The sequence below is a fragment of the Pelodiscus sinensis genome, chromosome 1 (genome assembly GCF_049634645.1).
Source record: "Pelodiscus sinensis isolate JC-2024 chromosome 1, ASM4963464v1, whole genome shotgun sequence".
Lineage (NCBI taxonomy): Eukaryota > Metazoa > Chordata > Testudines > Trionychidae > Pelodiscus > Pelodiscus sinensis.
In genome coordinates, this window is record NC_134711.1 from 325,131,936 (window position 1) to 325,151,012 (window position 19,077).

Sequence of the window (19,077 nt, forward strand, 5' to 3'; positions counted from 1 at the left end):
CACGCGGCCTGCATTTCCACTGCCCCCGCTCTCAGCCAGGGCCCGGGAACACAGGCACCTCGACACGGACCCCGCACCCTGTACCCAAGGGCATCCCTCTGGGGCCGACCTTCTCCTGTGTTGGAGGGGGGACCCCAGAACAGACAGAGCCCTAAGTCCATCCAGGCGAAAGGCGGGGGGAGCCTGCACATGCTGAGAAAAGGGAGGTCAAGGGGAGCTAAGAGCCCTGGCAGTCCCAAACCCTGCGCTCCAGCTAGCTCTGCGCCCAGCTGTGCACCTCGACAGGGGATCCCGTGGGCAGGGCTCTTTCACCGAGGGAGGGAGGCCAGTCCGAGGCCCAGCTGGGGTGTGCTGGGCACCCAGGGGGCAGCATCGCTCTGTTCTCCCCTTCCCACTCGGCTCAGCTAAGGCCTTGGCCGTGTGAAACCCTCATCCTCCACATAGCCAGCTCCTTCACAGCCCCACTCTGTGCCTCAGTTTCCCCGGCCGCCTGCCGAGGGCTCATCTACCCAGGGAACTTCTCCAGCACCGTTTGACACCTGCATCCCTTCATGTGGATGCTCCCACAGCCAGGAATGTCTCAGAGGCAGGACACTAGCACCGCAAGTTTGCCCGTAAAATTCCCCAAGAGGCCAGCCCTAAGACAGGGAGCTCTGGGGGGCAGGGACTGAGCTCAGACAGGGCCTTCCATGCCCGTTAGCTAATGAGAGACAGTCCAGCACACTGTGAACACACACCGCTTCCCCTGCACTGCCTAGTCATCTCTCCCCCCATGGCCGCTGGATGGTCCACACCGTCGGCTCGGCCCAGGGGAAGGGTTTGGGAAGACGCTTCACAGAGTAAACTTATAGTACAGGGATGGGTGTGCCCTGTTGTGCACTGTGTGTATTGTGTACGGAGTGCCCTATACTGTACTGTGTGATGTGCGTATTCTCCATGGAGTGCCCCGTTGTGTACTGTGTGATGTGTGTATTGTGCATGGGGTGCCCCGTTGTGCGCTGTGTGTATTGTGTACAGAGAGCCCCACTGTGTACTGTGTGATGTGTGTATTGTGTATGGAGTGCTCCGCTGTGTAATATGTGACGTGTGCACTGTGTACGGAGTGCTCTGTTGCGCGCTGTGTGCACTGTGTACGGAGTGCTCTGTTGCGCGCTGTGTGCACTGTGTACGGAGTGCCCTGTTGCGCACTGTGTGTACTGTGTACAGAGTGCCCTGTTGCGCACTGTGTGCGCTGTGTACAGAGTGCCCTGTTGCGCACTGTGTGCGCTGTGTACAGAGTGCCCTGTTGCGCACTGTGTGCGCTGTGTACGGAGTGCCCTGTTGTGCACTGTGTGCGCTGTGTACGGAGTGCCCTGTTGTGCACTGTGTGCGCTGTGTACAGAGTGCCCTGTTGCGCACTGTGTGCGCTGTGTACGGAGTGCCCTGTTGCGCACTGTGTGCGCTGTGTACGGAGTGCCCTGTTGTGCACTGTGTGCGCTGTGTACAGAGTGCCCTGTTGCGCACTGTGTGCGCTGTGTACGGAGTGCCCTGTTGCGCACTGTGTGCGCTGTGTACGGAGTGCCCTGTTGTGCACTGTGTGCACTGTGTACGGAGTGCCCTGTTGCGCACTGTGTGCGCTGTGTACGGAGTGCCCTGTTGCGCACTGTGTGCACTGTGTACGGAGTGCCCTGTTGCGCACTGTGTGCACTGTGTACGGAGTGCCCTGTTGTGCACTGTGTACGGAGTGCCCTGTTGCGCACTGTGTGCGCTGTGTACGGAGTGCCCTGTTGCGCACTGTGTACGGAGTGCCCTGTTGCGCACTGTGTGCGCTGTGTACGGAGTGCCCTGTTGCGCACTGTGTGTGCTGTGTACGGAGTGCCCTGTTGCGCACTGTGTGCGCTGTGTACGGAGTGCCCTGTTGCGCACTGTGTGCGCTGTGTACGGAGTGCCCTGTTGCGCACTGTGTGCGCTGTGTACGGAGTGCCCTGTTGCGCACTGTGTGCGCTGTGTACGGAGTGCCCTGTTGCGCACTGTGTGCGCTGTGTACGGAGTGCCCTGTTGCGCACTGTGTGCGCTGTGTACGGAGTGCCCTGTTGCGCACTGTGTGCGCTGTGTACGGAGTGCCCTGTTGCGCGCTGTGTGCACTGTGTACGGAGTGCCCTGTTGCGCACTGTGTGTACTGTGTACAGAGTGCCCTGTTGCGCACTGTGTGCGCTGTGTACAGAGTGCCCTGTTGCGCACTGTGTGCGCTGTGTACAGAGTGCCCTGTTGCGCACTGTGTGCGCTGTGTACGGAGTGCCCTGTTGTGCACTGTGTGCGCTGTGTACGGAGTGCCCTGTTGTGCACTGTGTGCGCTGTGTACAGAGTGCCCTGTTGCGCACTGTGTGCGCTGTGTACGGAGTGCCCTGTTGCGCACTGTGTGCGCTGTGTACGGAGTGCCCTGTTGTGCACTGTGTGCGCTGTGTACAGAGTGCCCTGTTGCGCACTGTGTGCGCTGTGTACGGAGTGCCCTGTTGCGCACTGTGTGCGCTGTGTACGGAGTGCCCTGTTGTGCACTGTGTGCACTGTGTACGGAGTGCCCTGTTGCGCACTGTGTGCGCTGTGTACGGAGTGCCCTGTTGCGCACTGTGTGCACTGTGTACGGAGTGCCCTGTTGCGCACTGTGTGCACTGTGTACGGAGTGCCCTGTTGTGCACTGTGTACGGAGTGCCCTGTTGCGCACTGTGTGCGCTGTGTACGGAGTGCCCTGTTGCGCACTGTGTACGGAGTGCCCTGTTGCGCACTGTGTGCACTGTGTATGGAGTGCCCTGTTGCGCACTGTGTGCACTGTGTATGGAGTGCCCTGTTGCGCACTGTGTGCACTGTGTATGGAGTGCCCTGTTGTGCACTGTGTGCACTGTGTACGGAGTGCCCTGTTGCGCACTGTGTGTGCTGTGTACGGAGTGCCCTGTTGCGCACTGTGTGCACTGTGTACGGAGTGCCCTGTTGCGCACTGTGTGCACTGTGTACGGAGTGCCCTGTTGTGCACTGTGTGTGCTGTGTACAGAGTGCCCTGTTGCGCACTGTGTGCACTGTGTATGGAGTGCCCTGTTGCGCACTGTGTGCACTGTGTACGGAGTGCCCTGTTGTGCACTGTGTGTGCTGTGTACAGAGTGCCCTGTTGCGCACTGTGTGCACTGTGTATGGAGTGCCCTGTTGCGCACTGTGTGCACTGTGTATGGAGTGCCCTGTTGCGCACTGTGTGTGCTGTGTATGGAGTGCCCTGTTGCGCACTGTGTGCACTGTGTACGGAGTGCCCTGTTGCGCACTGTGTGCACTGTGTATGGAGTGCCCTGTTGTGCACTGTGTGTGCTGTGTACAGAGTGCCCTGTTGCGCACTGTGTGCACTGTGTATGGAGTGCCCTGTTGCGCACTGTGTGCACTGTGTACGGAGTGCCCTGTTGTGCACTGTGTGTGCTGTGTACGGAGTGCCCTGTTGCGCACTGTGTGCACTGTGTATGGAGTGCCCTGTTGCGCACTGTGTGTACTGTGTATGGAGTGCCCTGTTGCGCACTGTGTGTACTGTGTATGGAGTGCCCTGTTGCGCACTGTGTGCGCTGTGTATGGAGTGCCCTGTTGCGCACTGTGTGCACTGTGTATGGAGTGCCCTGTTGCGCACTGTGTGCACTGTGTACGGAGTGCCCTGTTGCGCACTCTCTACTCAGTCTGTGTGACATGCAGCGCCCTGCAGTGGGCGTGTACCGCTGTGCACTAAGAACCATCAGACCAGGTCAGACCAATGGTCCGTGTAGCTCTTGTGACCGGGCCAGGTGCTTCAGAGGGAATGAAGAAAACAGGGCACAAGCCAAGGGAGTCTCCCCGTTGTCGGGTCCTAGCTTAAGGCAGGTGCATATTTCAGGAGACCCAGAGCTCAGGGTTAAGCCCCTGACCAACTTGGCTGATAGCCATGATGGACCTACCCTCCATGAACCGCCCGGCACAGTGGTTGGCATGGCAGAGCCTGGTAGGTCAGTGGAGGCTGTGGCTGGCATGGCAGTGCCCAGTGGGTCGTCGGGGGCTGCAGCTGGCACGGCACTCGCTGGGGGCCATGTGTCTGGAGTGCCAGGCCCCGCATGGCCACATGTGGGTGATGAGGGCTGTCGTGTCTGAGGAAGGCCATTCAACGCCCTGGGCGTGGCGCACACACCACGGTGGGCGAGACGATGAGGCCCTGCAGGCGCTCAGACTGGGGAGCACAACTGCTAACCACACCTATGGCCCGGAGAGCCTGTCGCCCACCTCCCTCCCCGAGAGCTACCCAGAAATGCAGCCACCTCTGGGGCAGGCAGCATGGGCAGCAGGGCAAAGTGAGACCTGCAACTCCTATGCAGAGCAGACGCACCTCCAGCGTGTGAGGTCTCAGCCACCAGACACCACTGGGTTTGTGGAGACCGCTGACTGGCTGGGGGCAGGAGGGGTGGGCCAGACAGGAGAGACACAGACACATTCGCACTCGCCACCTCTGACAGCCCACTGTGCAGCGGAGGCCTCTGGCTTGAGCTCAAGAAGATTTGACCAGCACCACTAGTAGGGCTTTTATCCTTCATAGGTCGCTGGCTGCAGTGACAAGTGGTCACAGGCCCGGCGCGGCTCACAGCACTCGCCTGCGTGGCTCGGAAGAGCAGGGGCGACCCCTTGTCCCCAAGGCCCTGCCCCGTGACTTGGGGGCTCGAATCCGGGCTCAGCAGCAAGAGCAGGGCTGGGCCCTGGCGGGAGCTGCACCCGGCTGGCCTTGTCTCGGCAGACGGCAGCGTGGCGGTCCCTACCTGCACAGCCAGGAAGTCGTCCTCGTCTGGCAGGATCCGGTAGGTGTGGACGTGCTTCTGGAACCTGCGGCCAGCCAGAAGGAAGAGGCGTTAGAGCGGCAGCAGCAGAACCCCGCGAGGCCAGGCCTACGCAGAGTGGGATGGACAGCTCACGTGCCGGGCTCCAATTCCCTGCTCTGTCACTGACTCCCTGTGCGGCCCTTGGCCAGCCCCTTAATCCCTGATCTTTCAAGGTATGTAGGTGCCTAACTCCCATGGACCTCAAGGTGCCTAAATAACTTTACGCCTTAATCGCTTCCCCTGTCTTAGCCAAGGGGATCAGACTACCTCTGCCCAGCCCTTGTTTGCAGGGGCTCTAAGATATGCGGGGGAGGGAGGTCCGTGCAGGGCCCAGGACTGCATCTCTGATCTTGGTAGGGTTGCCAGGTGTCCGGTATTGGCCTGGACAGTCCGGTAATTGCGTCTTCTGTTCAGTAAAAAAAAAAAAAAAAAAAAAAAGCAGGAAAAAAATTCAGTTTTTATCAGACGGAAGGCTGCTTGGGACAATCTTCCCCTGCCATGTCTGGTGGGGGCGGGAAGAGCAGGGGGGGGATTTAAAGGTGCAGTGACTCTTTTTTTTGTGTGTGCATTTTTTTTTCTCAACAACTCTGGTCCCTGTTTTTGTTTGTTGTTTTCCTCAACTGCCATGTTCCGTATTTTTTGTGAAACTCTCTGGCAACCCTAGATCTTGGTTACAGCCTGAGGGGGAGGACAGGAACACTAATGAATACAGGGGGGCCTTGGCCAAGTTCATGTACAGGACTGGAGCCTGCATGGGGCCAGTGCCCGGCGCCCTGGCTCCCACCCCGTGCAGTAGCCAGAAGACCATCTTCCCAGTGCAATGGGGCTGCCACGTGGATTGAACCCAGCGGCACAATTCTGGCCAAGATATGCAACGGGAATCGGGCTGCAGCTCCAAGCGCCCAGCCACCGCACTGAGCTCCAGTCCAGGGTTCTCAACCAGGGATACGAGGCACCCTGCTTTTGGGGGGGCAGCTGAGCAGGGCCAGTGTTAGATTTGCAAGGGCCTCGGCCGCAAGTTGAAGTCCCACCGCACAGAACCTTCAGCCCCGGCTCACTCCCCCCCAGTGCCGGCCCTGGCGTTAATATGCAGAAAACCAGCTGGACCATGGGGGGCCTGGGAGGTTTGATAGCACGCTGGGGAGGGACCTGCTGCCATGTTGGAACGTCCCTGGGTGGCTGGGCAGGGGATTTTCCCACCCCGATACAATTCAAACCCCAGCGTCATGCGGCTGGCGGCAGTGCTGTGAAAAGCCGGGCTTGGGCCCTGAATGCAGCCATCCCTGACGCAGAGCCGGGGGCATTTTCCGGAGCTCAAAGAGCAGGACCAGGGCGACGCTGGAGCAAACTAATGTGTATGTGGAGCACTGCTCTCTGCTAGCTGGACAAAAATGGCTCAGCTGTGTGTCATTAGCCCCATACGGCCAGCAACTAAAGGGGAGTCTCTCATGGCTCAGGTGCTGTTGGAGCAGGAAGATTCTTGCTGCTGTGGGGATGTACCATGGACGTGTGACTGTTGGGATGCAGGAGCAGCACCTGACATCAGAGGCCCACTGTGCTAGGCGCTGTAAATGCACACACACAGCGAGAGAATCCCTAACCCACGCAGTGCACAGTCTACAGCAGGGGTCACCAACCAGTTGATCAGGATCTCCTGGTTGATCTTGGAGCCTCTGATAGGGCATCCCGACTGGTTTGGCCAAGAGGCCATCAAGTGCCAGCACTTCCCACCACTGCTGTGCGTCTCCTGCCCTCTGCCTTGGACCTGCCCCCTCAGGAGCCTCCTGCTTGCTGGGCAGGGGAGAGGAGGGAGAGGAGGGTGCTGATGTCAAGGTGCCCCTCTCCCACCCTGTATCCTATCTCCACAGAGCAGAGAGGGGGCACAGCAGGGCTTGGGATGGAGTTTGCTGGCTGCTTTTGGGAGTGGTGCAGGGCCAGGGCAGGGGGGAGCCTGCCTTAGCCCCCTGCACCCCCACCCAGGAGCCACCACAGGTAAGCAGTGCCCTACAGGAGCCCACATCCTGAAACCCTACCCCAGTCACAAAACCCCTTCTGCACCCTAAGCCCTGCCCAGTGCCCCTGCATCCAACTACATTCCCAGAGCCTGCCCCTAGAACCCCCTCCTGCACCCCAATTGTCTGCCCCAGGCTCAGCTCAGAGCCCATCCTACACTCAGAATCCTTTAATCCAAGACCAGAGCCTGCATCCCAACCTGCTGCCTAGCCTGGTGAAAGGGAGGGAGAATGGGGGAGGGAGTGAGCAGGGGCGGGGCCTCAGAGAAGGGGCGGGAAGGAGGCGGGGCCAGGGTATTTGGGTTTGAGGTAGATCCTGGATGGCACTTACATTCAAAAAGTGATCTCATGCTTAAAAAGGTTGGAGACCCCTGGTCTACAGAGATAAGACAAACAAAGTGACAGGAGGGGAAACTGAGTCACCAAGAGGGGCTGAGGCTTGTGCAGTCAGTGGCGGAACCAGGGGAAGAGCCCAGGTCTCCTGCTGCCTAGGCTGGCGCTGTACCCACTAGGCCACACTGCCTCCCTCAAACAAATAAGGAAACTGCTGCCTGCGACGAGCTTTGCGATCTGCCCCCCCCACACACACACACACACTCCCCCGGGTCTAGAAACGGGTCCCAGGGGCTGCCAAAGCCCTGGCGACAAAGGTGCCTTTTAAAGGCCGGTACTTTGGCTCCACTGTTCAGCTCTCCCGCTCCCCACACCCCCAGGCTTCCCGTCCTGTTGCCAAAACAGTAAGGAAAACGCTCCGGGTCAGGCCGCCTGGAAGGACACAACTTGCTGGGGAAGCTGCCGAAACAGCAGCCAGCAGGTCAGGGGCAGAGCTGGGCCGATGCTGCAGCCTGTGGCAGCCGCTCACCGCTCAGCCTGGCGCGGGCAGGGCGCCGAACCGCGCTGCGCTGGGCCCTCCCCATCAGCCTCCCACCCCCACGGAATCTGCAAGGAGCCGCCCGCGTCCGAGGAAGGACCCTGGATTCCCCACGGCTAAGGAGCCTTCCCCAGCCAGGCCCACAGGGCGAGAGGATGGGGGCTGCCTCTAGTACTAGGGACCTTAATTAGTGTTTAAAATGTTAATCAGTTAAACATGAGGTTTAACCCTTTCACAACCCCCACCAGGATGGGCTGCTCCGGCCCCATTCCCCCCCAGCCAGGGAGCAGGGGGGGCTGCTCCAGTCCTAGCCCTGGGGGCTACTCTGCCCCACCACATGCGCTGGTCCCAGCCCCACCGCAGCTGGGGTGGGGATGGGGCTGTTCTGGGCTGGGCCTGCAGCAGCCCGAGGCAGGATCCAGCTGGTTAGGCCAGTTCACTGGAAACCTTGTAACCCCGACCGGCAGAACCAAACCTGGGACCTCGGGAGCTTAGTGCTTGACCTCAAAGCCAGCTGGCTCTCAGCTCAGGCTGGAGCAAACTCATTCTCCCTCTCTGTACGTGGGCTCAACGCCACGGCATGGGACAGTGCCCCACACCCAGCAGGCACGTGGATTGGGCATGGGACAGTGCCCCACACCCAGCAGGCACGTGGATTGGGCATGGGACAGTGCCCCACACCCAGCAGGCACGTGGATTGGGCATGGGACAGTGCCCCACACCCAGCAGGCACGTGGATTGGGCATGGGACAGTGCCCCACACCCAGCAGGCACGTGGATTGGGCATGGGACAGTGCCCCACACCCAGCAGGCACGTGGATTGGGCATGGGACAGTGCCCCACACCCAGCAGGCGCGTGGATTGGGCATGGGACAGTGCCCCACACCCAGCAGGCACGTGGATTGGGCATGGGACAGTGCCCCACACCCAGCAGGCACGTGGATTGGGCATGGGACAGTGCCCCACACCCAGCAGGCACGTGGATTGGGCATGGGACAGTGCCCCACACCCAGCAGGCACGTGGATTGGGCATGGGACAGTGCCCCACACCCAGCAGGCATGTGGGTTGGGCGTGGGACAGTGCCCCACACCCAGCAGGCACGTGGATTGGGCATGGGACAGTGCCCCACACCCAGCAGGCACGTGGATTGGGCATGGGACAGTGCCCCACACCCAGCAGGCATGTGGGTTGGGCGTGGGACAGTGCCCCACACCCAGCAGGCGCGTGGATTGGGCATGGGACAGTGCCCCACACCCAGCAGGCGCGTGGATTGGGCATGGGACAGTGCCCCACACCCAGCAGGCACATGGGTTGCATCAGCAGGCCGACAAGACGCCTGCTTGCCAAGTAACCGGTGAACCTCTAGTATGGACATCAGAACTGCCAGACTGGGTCAGGCCACGGTCCATATGGCCCAGGTTCCTGTCTCTGACAGTGGCCCTGTACCTCAGAGGCAGACAGTGTCTTGAACATGGATGATCCACTCCGGTCACTCACTCCCAGCTTCTGGCAGTCAGAGAGTTAGGGACACCCAGAGGAAGGAGTTGTATCCCTGACCCCTTTGTCTTATAGCCACTGATGGGCCTGTCCTCCAGGGACTGAGCTAATTATTTTTTGAACCCCGTTATAGCTTTGGCCTTCACAGCATCCCCCGGCAAGGAGTTCCACTGGGTAATAGTGCCCCATGTGAAAAAGTACTTCCTCTTGTATGAAACCTGCTGCCTATTCATTTCATTGGGTGCCCCTTGGTTTTTGCATTGAGTGGAAGGATAAACAGCACTTCCCTATACACTGGCTCCACACCATCTGTGATTTCACAGACCTCTAGCAGATCCTGCCTTAGACGCCTCTTCTAGGAGTAGCCTTGTACGGAAGCTGTTCCAAACCCTTGAAATTTCTGTGGCCCTTCTCTGAGCCGTCTCCAGTTCTGCTATAACCTTTTTGAGACAGGGCGACCTAGAGGCACCAGGATCTGATTGATGTGTGCCCTCTGCTGGGTAGAATCAGACTGTTCTGTGCTGTGTCATATGCCCTATACTGCCAAGGTACACTGGTGGGGGCGCCCAGTGCGGTGTAATGCATAAGAACATAAGAACGGCCGTACTGGGTCAGACCAAAGGTCCATCTAGCCCAGTAGCCTGTCTGCCGACAGTGGCCAGCAACAGGTGCCCCAGAGAGGGTGGACCGAAGACAATGATCAAGTGATTTGTCTCCTGCCATCCCTCTCCAGCCTCTGACAAACAAAGGCCAAGGACACCATTTCTATCCCTTAGCTAATAGCCTTTTATGGACCTAACCTCCATGAAATTATCTAGCTTCTCTTTAAACTCTATTATAGTCCTAGCCTTCACAGCCTCCTCTGGCAAGGAGTTCCACAGGTTGACTACACGCTGTGTGAAGAAGAACTTTCTTTTATTAGTTTTAAACCTACTACCCATTAATTTAATTTGGTGTCCTCTAGTTCTTCTATTATGGGAACTAATAAATAACTTTTCTTTATCGGCCCTCTCCACACCACACATGATTTTATAGACCTCTATCATATCCCCCCTCAGTCTCCTCTTTTCTAAACTGAAAAGTCCCAGTCGCTTTAACCTCTCCTCATATGGGACCCGTTCCAAACCCCTCATCATTTTAGCTGTCCTTTTCTGAACCCTTTCCAAGGCCAAAATGCAGCTTCAAGTTCCTGAGGGATCCTGCAGCCCCGCTCATTGCATTCCCCAGCGCAAGCCCACCCGTCCTGCCTCTGCTGCCGCATCTGGGGAACCAGCTGCTTTCTCCTCGCTGCTGCTCTGTCATTACCCAGCCACTAGGCCAGTCAGACGCCCACGGCCATGCCACTGTCTGCAGCCAGGAAGAAACCTGCTCTGCTAGGATTTCCCGGCACGGGGGGAAAGGTCTCCTCGCTTGGGCTGCCTGCTCGCCTTTACCCCACCTGTGCCGCCCCCGCACACGGCTTGTCCCGCTCCACAGCTCTGGGCCCAGGGACTGACGTTGTTTGCTCCCACTCACGGACCAGCCCCTTGGCCGTGGCCCTCAGGTCCGTATCAAAGGTCAGCGTTACTTAAAACCAGACCCGCCTCACGCTGCGTTGCCACCAGGTGAACGCGAGGGGCGGCGGTAACCACGGAAATGACCCGTTACTGACAGAGGGGTGAAACAAGGAAGAAGCTGGGTTTTGACAGCCAGACCGTGATGAAATAAGTCCCGGGTCAGCGTGAACGTCACGTCCCCACGGCTACCAGCCGGTTCTGCAGGAACTGGGAAATTCCCCTGGCCAATCAGAAGCCTCGTCCTTCTGCCACGGGCTGCCTCTTGCCCTGCCCCCGTCCTGGTTGCTTTTCTTCCAGCCCTCCCATCAGGTCTGTGGCTCTTTTCTGCGCCCTCTCTAGTTTTCCAACACCCTGTTTGACGTGTGGACCCCAGCGCCGGGCGCGGTATTCCAGGAACGCCAGAGAGAGAGAAAACCGCCCGACTCCTGTAACGGGGGTGCTCCCTAGACCAGCCCGCCACGAGCCCAACGAGGCCACGTGGAACCAATCAGCCAATTAAGCTGCCGACGGGGGAAGATTTGGACTGTGTGGAGGGGGCTAATGAGATGCAAGCTCACCAGTGAGGGAACAGGAGCTGGGAATGGGTGACAGGGGAGGGATCACTTGGTGACTGTCTGAGGCACCTGGCATTGGCCACTGTCGGAAAACAGGATCCGGGCTGAAACTCTCTTCACCGGGATTCTCTGGCCCGGCAGCATCCATGGTCCAGCATGGATGTTGCAGGACTAGAGTCCCGGTGCAGGGCCTGTGGCAAGGATCCCGGCAGGTCCGGCAGGGCAGTGGGCTGCCCACAGTGAGCCCGCCATCAGCGTGTGGCAGCAGATCTGCCCAGCGGGTTAGGAGACACGTGCGTGGCTGCCCGGAGGGACCTGGAGCCAGGGCAGCAATGGCTGCCCAGCAAGCTCACCAGGGCAGCAGGAGGTGAAGAGCTGGCCACCAGGCCAGGCAGGGGGGCCGGCAGCAGGGGGTCCAGAAATGACCTCTCCTGGTCCGGCAAAATCCCTCCTCCGGGACCGGTCAGGGCCCAAGGGTGCCGGACCAGGGAGGTCCAGCCTGTACTGGGCTAGATGGACCTATGGTCTGACCCAGTTCCTATGTAACAGGTGGGGCTTCAGTAAACTAGAAGGCTGCAGATAGTGTGAGGCAGCTGCGGGAAGGAAGCCTGCAGTGTGTCTCCCTGAGGCTGGGTGTGGAGAGACCTGGAAAGACCCCGGGAGGGGAACCCCTACGTGACCTGGCCGGAGGGCTGAGTCACGAGAAGGGGGCTGCAGACCGAGCGGGACAGAGGGCACCCACAGGACGGGGCATCGGCCTGGTGGAGCCAATCCCCAGATGTACCAGGAGGTGCCCTCCCCCGGCGAGCCGCCTGCCCCATCGCCACATGCAGAGACGGCATCAGCCGGTTTTGCCACAGCGGCGCACTGGGCACTCAGGCAATGTCTTGGATCAGGGAGGGAAGCACGAGCTCGTCACGCTGCAGACGACAGCATGCTGGGAGGGGCTGCGAGCACTCTGGACGGCAGTGTTAGAATTCAAAATGGCTGGGATTGGAGAACGGGTCAGAAAGCAACCAGATGAGATTCAGGAAAGACAAGAGCCAAGTACTCCACCGGGGAAGGAAAAATCCAACACACGACACAACCGGGAATAACCGGCCAGGCGGAAGGGCGAGGATCTGGGAGGTTAGAAAGGGTCACAAATTGAACATGAGCCAACAACGAGAGGAGAGGATCATTCCGGGGTGTGTTACCAGGAGTGTCGTACGTAAGGTCTACGTCTACCCCGAGAGCGATGCTCTGTGCTCCACAGGGTTGAGAGGAGTAAGGGACGCCAATGGGAGAGTTTCTCACGTCAACCTCCCGTAGCGGGGATGCTGCAGAAATTCAGCTTAAGGTACATTGACTCCAGCAACGCTGTTCTTAGGAAATCTCTTTGATATCCGGAGTAGGGATGTAAAATCCTGTTTAATTGGTTAAACAGCTCAACACAACTGGTTAACTGATTAAAGGGAAGCATGGGTAAGCAGTTAAACTTAACCAATTAAAGAGAGAAGCCTGTGCAAACAGTCAAACACAACTGGTTAACTGAGTAAAGGGAAGCGGGGACAAACAGTCAAACACAACTGGGTAACTGAGTAAAGGGAAGTGTGGGTAAACAGTCAAACACAACAGGTTAACTGAGTAAAGGGAAGCGTGGGTAAACAGTCAAACACAACAGGTTAACTGAGTAAAGGGAAGCGTGGGTAAACAGTCAAACACAACAGGTTAACTGAGTAAAGGGAAGCGTGGGTAAACAGTCAAACACAACAGGTTAACTGAGTAAAGGGAAGCGTGGGTAAACAGTCAAACACAACAGGGTAACTGAGTAAAGGGAAGCGTGGGTAAACAGTCAAACACAACAGGGTAACTGAGTAAAGGGAAGCGTGGGTAAACAGTCAAACACAACAGGTTAACCGAGTAAAGGGAAGCAGGGGTAAACAGTCAAACACAACTGGTTAACTGAGTAAAGGGAAGCGGGGGGGGGGGGGGGGAGGCACTCCAGCCTGGCTCAAGCAGCCTCCCCCTATCCACTTCTGGTCAGGACCAGTGTTCCCCACTCTCCATCACAGCTGCCCTAGCCAAAGCAGCCTCTGTCTATGGCAGGCCCCCCACGGGGCTGGAGCAGCCCCACTGGTTAACCTTAACTGGTAAGCCTCACCCACTAAGGCTAACCAGTTAACTGGTTAAACATTCACATCCCTAATCCTGGGCCCAGGCTACTGAGCACCTTGCAGATAAGGGTTGAGACTTTGAACTCAATCAGGAAGCCAGGCAGGGAGCAGAGCACAGGTGTGACTCCATGCTAGATGAAGCTCCCTAAGTGCTGAAGGTGTTGTGCTCAGGTACGTTGCCCAGCTGTAATCAGGCTGCAAGGCATGAACAGCTTTGTCCACAAGGATGGGACAGAGTCTGGTTGCCAACCGGAGATGGCAGAAAGCATTACTCGTGGCTGCTGGTAGCTTAGCATCAGCGAGGGAGCCAGGAACGCTCCTAATCTAGGCATCTAATTGATGAATCGCGGGTGTGAACCTTCAACTACGTGGCTGCAAACTCTTTACCCCAATCAAGCAAATCTGTAATGTCCCAGAATGAAAGCAGGCTTGTTTGACAAGCCCTATTCTCTAGAAAGCCATAGAGACTGGAATTAATTATATCCCGTGTCTGATTTTCCATTCCCCAGCCAGCCTGTAGGGAACTAACCAGCCGATCGTTATTCCCGCCAGACCCCTCACACTTTCCAAATGCTGGCACAACATCAGTCCCCTTCCAGTCATCAGGAACTTCCCTGGGACAGAGATCTCCTTAGCTAACTCTTTCAGGACTTTTGGATGCAAAGTACGAAGGCCAATTTCTGGGCTGAAAAGTAATCCCTCAGCCTCTTGTGATATAAATACATTGTCTTGCTTCTTCTCAAATATAGAACAGAAATGTTTACTGAACCCTTCTGGCATCATTAACAATTTCTCCTCCTCTGCCTAGTTTGCTTGTACCCCTATACCCAGCACTAGGATTTTTTTAGTTCCTAATTTTTTTGAAACCTCTTTATTGTCATCAGCCCTGCCAACTATGGATTTTTTTCCTGTCGTCTTTAGCTTCCCCTACCGAGTTTCTACACAATCCAACTTCTAATTTACATTGATTGCTATCTATTCCCCCCCCTTTTTCAATATATCATACATGGGGGGTTCAAAAAATTCTGATTGCTGCTTTGGTAATAAACACTGCTCACACAACTCCCAAATTTCATTCACGCTTTTCTGTCTACATTTTGTCTCCCGATCAATTTCACTCGCAATTTTCCTCAGTCTTGGGAGATTCGCTCTCTGGAAGTGCCCTGTGTACCTATCACTGGTCGAGCCTGTCCCTCCATTTGTGCATATGGGATGGAATCAGGTCACAATCATTTGTCAACGATTCGCCAATACTCTCCCCCTACACCGTCATTTCAGGCAATAACTAAGCACCTGTCTATAAGGAGTAATTCGTCCTGGGGTCTGGTTTGACTCTGCAGCCTGTAATAAACTCTCGGGCAAACCTCATCTTGAAGCAGCCCCCTGCTCCCGGCACACTGTGGTAGGCCCAGCTGGGCTGGGCAGGGCTCGCCACCCCATGCCACAGGGTGGGGAGCTGCTCCAAGCCATCTGGGCAGGGTGGGGCCTGTTCAGGCCCAGTTGGGGTGGAGCACCTCCTGTCCATGACACAGTGGGCCTGGCCGAGCTGGTTACCCCTTTATATACCCCTAGTCAAAAACCAACTCCCTTGTCGACCTTCACTCCCAAAACAAATGTGGTTGTCCCAGCTCCTTCAGAACTGTCTGACAGTCACGGTGACATGTCACATGGGGGGTGACACAAGACTGACTTTATCACACGCCTCCCAACAGACCCCAGCCCCTGATTTCACTAGATCCTCAGTGAGATTTCTAAATATTTCATCTTAGAGTGACAGATTTCTCAACACGGCAGCCTTTTGTCAGCACAAAGCCACTCGAGGTGTTTAAGTCCGAAGCAGGCTGTGTTACAATGGATGTCACTAAACTGAGTGACAGGGCAACAAAATGGCAGATGAAATTCAGTGTTGAGAAACACAAAGTAATGCCCATTGGAAATGAGGACTAAGCCAGCTGTTACCCCACAAGAGAGAGATCTGGGAGTTGTGGCCAGTTCTCTGAACACATCCATTCAATGTGCAGCAGCAGTCGGAAAAATGAACAGAATGTTAGGAGCCATTGGGACAGGAATAAATAATAAGACAGTAAATATCACAATGCCACTCTATAAATCCATCACACGCCCACACTGTGAATACTGCATGCAGATATGGTTATCCCATCTCAAAAAAGATGGCATTGGAAAAGGTTCAGGAAAGGGAAACAAAAAAGATGAGGGGTTTGGAACGGGTCCCATATGAAGAGAGATTAAAAAGACTTGGACTTTTCATCTTAGAAAAGAAGAGACTAAGGGGAGCTATGGTAGAGGTCTATAAAATCATGACAGGTGTGGAGAAAGTCAATAAAGAAAAGTTATTTACTTGTTCCCATAATATAAGAACGAGGGGTCACCAAATCAAATGAATAGGTAGCAGGTTTAAAGCAAACAAAAGGAAGTTTTTCTTCAAGCAGCACACAGTCAACCTGTGGAACTCCTTGCCACAGGATGTTGTGAAAACCAGGACTTTAACAGGGTTCAAAAAAGAACTAGATAAATTCATGGCGATTACATCAATCAATATTTATTAGCAAGCTTGGGTAGGAATGGTGTCCCTAGCCTCTGTCTGTCAGAGGCTGGAAATGGATAACAGGGGAGAGATTCCCTGTTCTGTTCATTCCTTCTGGGGCACCTGGCATTGGCCACTGTTGGAAGACAGGAACCTGGGCTGGATGGACCTTTGGTCTGACCCAGTATGGACGTTCTTATGTTCTTAACTACAGAAAAGAGTGAAACAAAATCTACAACAGCTTCCATCGGGAGAGATTGAAAAGACTGCAACTGTTTGGTTTGGAAAAGAGACAACTAAAGGGGGATATGACAGAGGTCTAGAAAACCAAGACCGGAGTGGAGACAGTGAAGAAGAAAGTGGCATTTGCGCCTCACACAACCCTAAGAAACAGGGCTCAGCTGATGAAATTAACAGGCAGCATGTTTAAAGGAAACAAAAGGAAATATCTCTTCACATGACACACAGTCAGATTGTGAAACTCGCAGCCAGGGGCTGCTGGCGAGGCTACACGCAGAGCTAGGCCCCAAACCCCATGAGGTAAGTCCATGGAGGACAGGTCCATCGACTCTTAGCCAAGATGGCCAGGGATATAGCCCCAGCTCTTGGATTCCTCAGACCCTGACTGCCAGCCCCTGGGAGTGAGCACCAGGGGCCGGCTCATTCAAAACTTGCCCTGTTCTGTCCATTCCCTCCGGGGCACCTGGCTCTGGGGACAGAGACCCGGAGCTGCGTGGCCATTGGCTGATCCATTAGGGCCATTCTTATGTTCTTGGGTCTTAGGGTACCCTGGATAAGGAGCTGGGACTAAGGAGCCAACGTCAGCCTCAGCCATGAGGGCCAGTCCTTGTTCTCTCTGCGGGCCAGCCCGAGGAGGTGACATCACACCCACAGTGATGTGCTGCCAGGGAGCCGCCCCCCCGAATTTCCTGCCTCACTGCTCACCGTGCCTAAGTGGGGGGGGACTGAGGTGGCCCCCGACTGAGAATCAGAAAGACCCTCCCCACATTCCCCTCGCACACCACAGCCCAGGGGGCCCAGGCTCATAGATTTTTGTGGGCCCTTCTAGGCTGCCGGTTGGGGCCAAAAATGAGGGTCTCGGTGTGGGGGAGGGGGCTGCCAGTGGGGGGTCTGGGCAGCAGTGGGATGGGGTTTGGGAAGGTGGTAGGGGAGCTGGGGGGGGCGGGGAGCCCTGAGCCTTGAGGGCTGGATCCAGGCAAGCTGGGAGCAAAATCCGTTCCCCAGGCCGTAGGCTCTGCACCCCTGAATTAGGACAAGATTCCCAACTCTGCCCTGCCCCTTAGTGGCTGGAAACTTCCCCCTTCCCCTGCTCTAAGGTCCCTCGTGCACCCTCCGACCCGTGCTGGGGAGGGGGGGGCGGGGACACCAGCTTCCTAAGAGTTAACATGGAGGAGCTCACAGTGGCCCACAGCGACCCAGCCATTCCAGCCCCAACCCCGGAGGCAGGCACGGACCACGTCTAAGGCAGGGCAGCGCAGTTACTCTCCGCCCGGCAGAGCAGCCTGGGGCCCCGTGAACACCGCCAGGGCGACGGCCAGTCCAGCGCGTTCCCCCGAGGACAGGAGGAACAGGGCGCCAGCCTGCGTGTGCCGCTGAGTCAGTGGATCCGCCAGCCTGCAGCCAGCCATCCCGCGGGCAGAGCGTTGCAGCGAGACAGGGGCCCTGGCCTGCCAGCAACAAAAAGGAGCTTTAAGAACCTGCACAGGATCAGATGAACAGCTCCCCAGGCCATCCTCACCGCCCTGTCCCGGGGACAAAGGACAAGAGGTTCCCACTGACGGTTGGCAGCAGCCACATACCGATAACAGCGTGGCATAAAAGTGCGGGGCAAACTGGGGAAACTGAGTCACAGGCTCTCCCCTGCTCCGTCATTCCTGCTTCTTATGATCAGCTGGAGTTTTGACTGTATGTTCTCCTGGGCTGGGCTAGGGGAGCCAGTTAACGTCCCTGGCTCTAATCCCCAGAATTTAGCCCTTTGCGACCTTTGCAAAGCTCCAGGTAGAGCCCCGGCGCCAGTAAAGAGCAGCGTCAACCCTGCTGCACGGTCCCAGCGCCTGCTGGATGAACTCAGCAGCAAGGGCCTGAGCGAGGGCCCCGGGCGGCCAGGAAGTTATTTATTTTCAGTGGAAGCTCGCAGGAACCTGGGGCCGGGAGCCAAGCCGGTGAGGTGACGAGGAGGTGTTGAGAGACGGGCTGCAGGATGCTGCAGAAGAACAGGCTCGACCCGGGAACGCACCGGGCTTCCTGTGCCAGCCGATGCCAGCCGGCCCTGGTCACTAGCCCCAGCGAGGCAGCTCTGCGTGGTGGGTGGAGGGGGATTCCTAGGAAGGTGGGGGATGGGGGGAATGTGTGCCAGACACGCAGTGACCGGCACAGGTCTCAGCCCTCTCAGATCCAACACCGCGGCCACGGCTCATGCTGACAGAGGAGCAAACCTGGCTGCGCAATACGGGGTCCTGGGCCAGACCCCAGTGGAGTCCCACCCGCTGCCAGCCCCACTACCCCATGCTAATGGGACTTCCCTGGGCTAGAGAGGAGACCTCTTCGCTCTTGTAAGCCCCGGAGGCAATGGCACCCCAAGGCCAAGGAAAAGACTCCTATGGGGGCTGCACAGGACCCTGTGCCCCCGGCGAGCTGCTGGCAGCAGGTCCCTAAAGGTGGCTCACCCTGAAAGCACAGGGCCAGAGGGAGTGACAGGCATGAAAGTGACATTGCCGCAGGCCGTTAACCCACACATGATCTCCCTGTGGTTGCATACCCGCCTCTTGCACCCTTGAGGAAGGAAATCTAAAAATACCAACTGTTATTTAAATGCACGTTTAAAAAAAAGAGAGAGAGAGAAAAGGACAGGGAAATGTCAGTGGGTAAGGCAGGGTTTGGGGACAGCAGAGCCCAGGCTCACGGGGCCAAGCCAAGCAACCAGACTCGCTCCCCTCCCATTTGAGACGGGCGCGATGCAGAACACCAGATCCAGCTGCCGGCCCACAGGGAAGTTTTGATTTGATTCTGGATCCAGATGC

General features: G+C 57.0%; 1 protein-coding gene across 3 annotated transcripts in view; it reads right to left on the minus strand.

The window, feature by feature from the left end:
- Positions 1 to 19,077, minus strand: part of INPPL1 (inositol polyphosphate phosphatase like 1) — a 77,227-nt gene that overhangs the window by 40,863 nt on the left and 17,287 nt on the right. For all 3 annotated transcript variants that reach the window (XM_075919634.1, XM_075919633.1, XM_075919635.1), the window contains exon 2: positions 4,785 to 4,848. In XM_075919634.1, the coding sequence (XP_075775749.1) occupies positions 4,785 to 4,848 (64 nt within the window). The remainder of the gene's footprint in view (positions 1 to 4,784; positions 4,849 to 19,077) is intronic.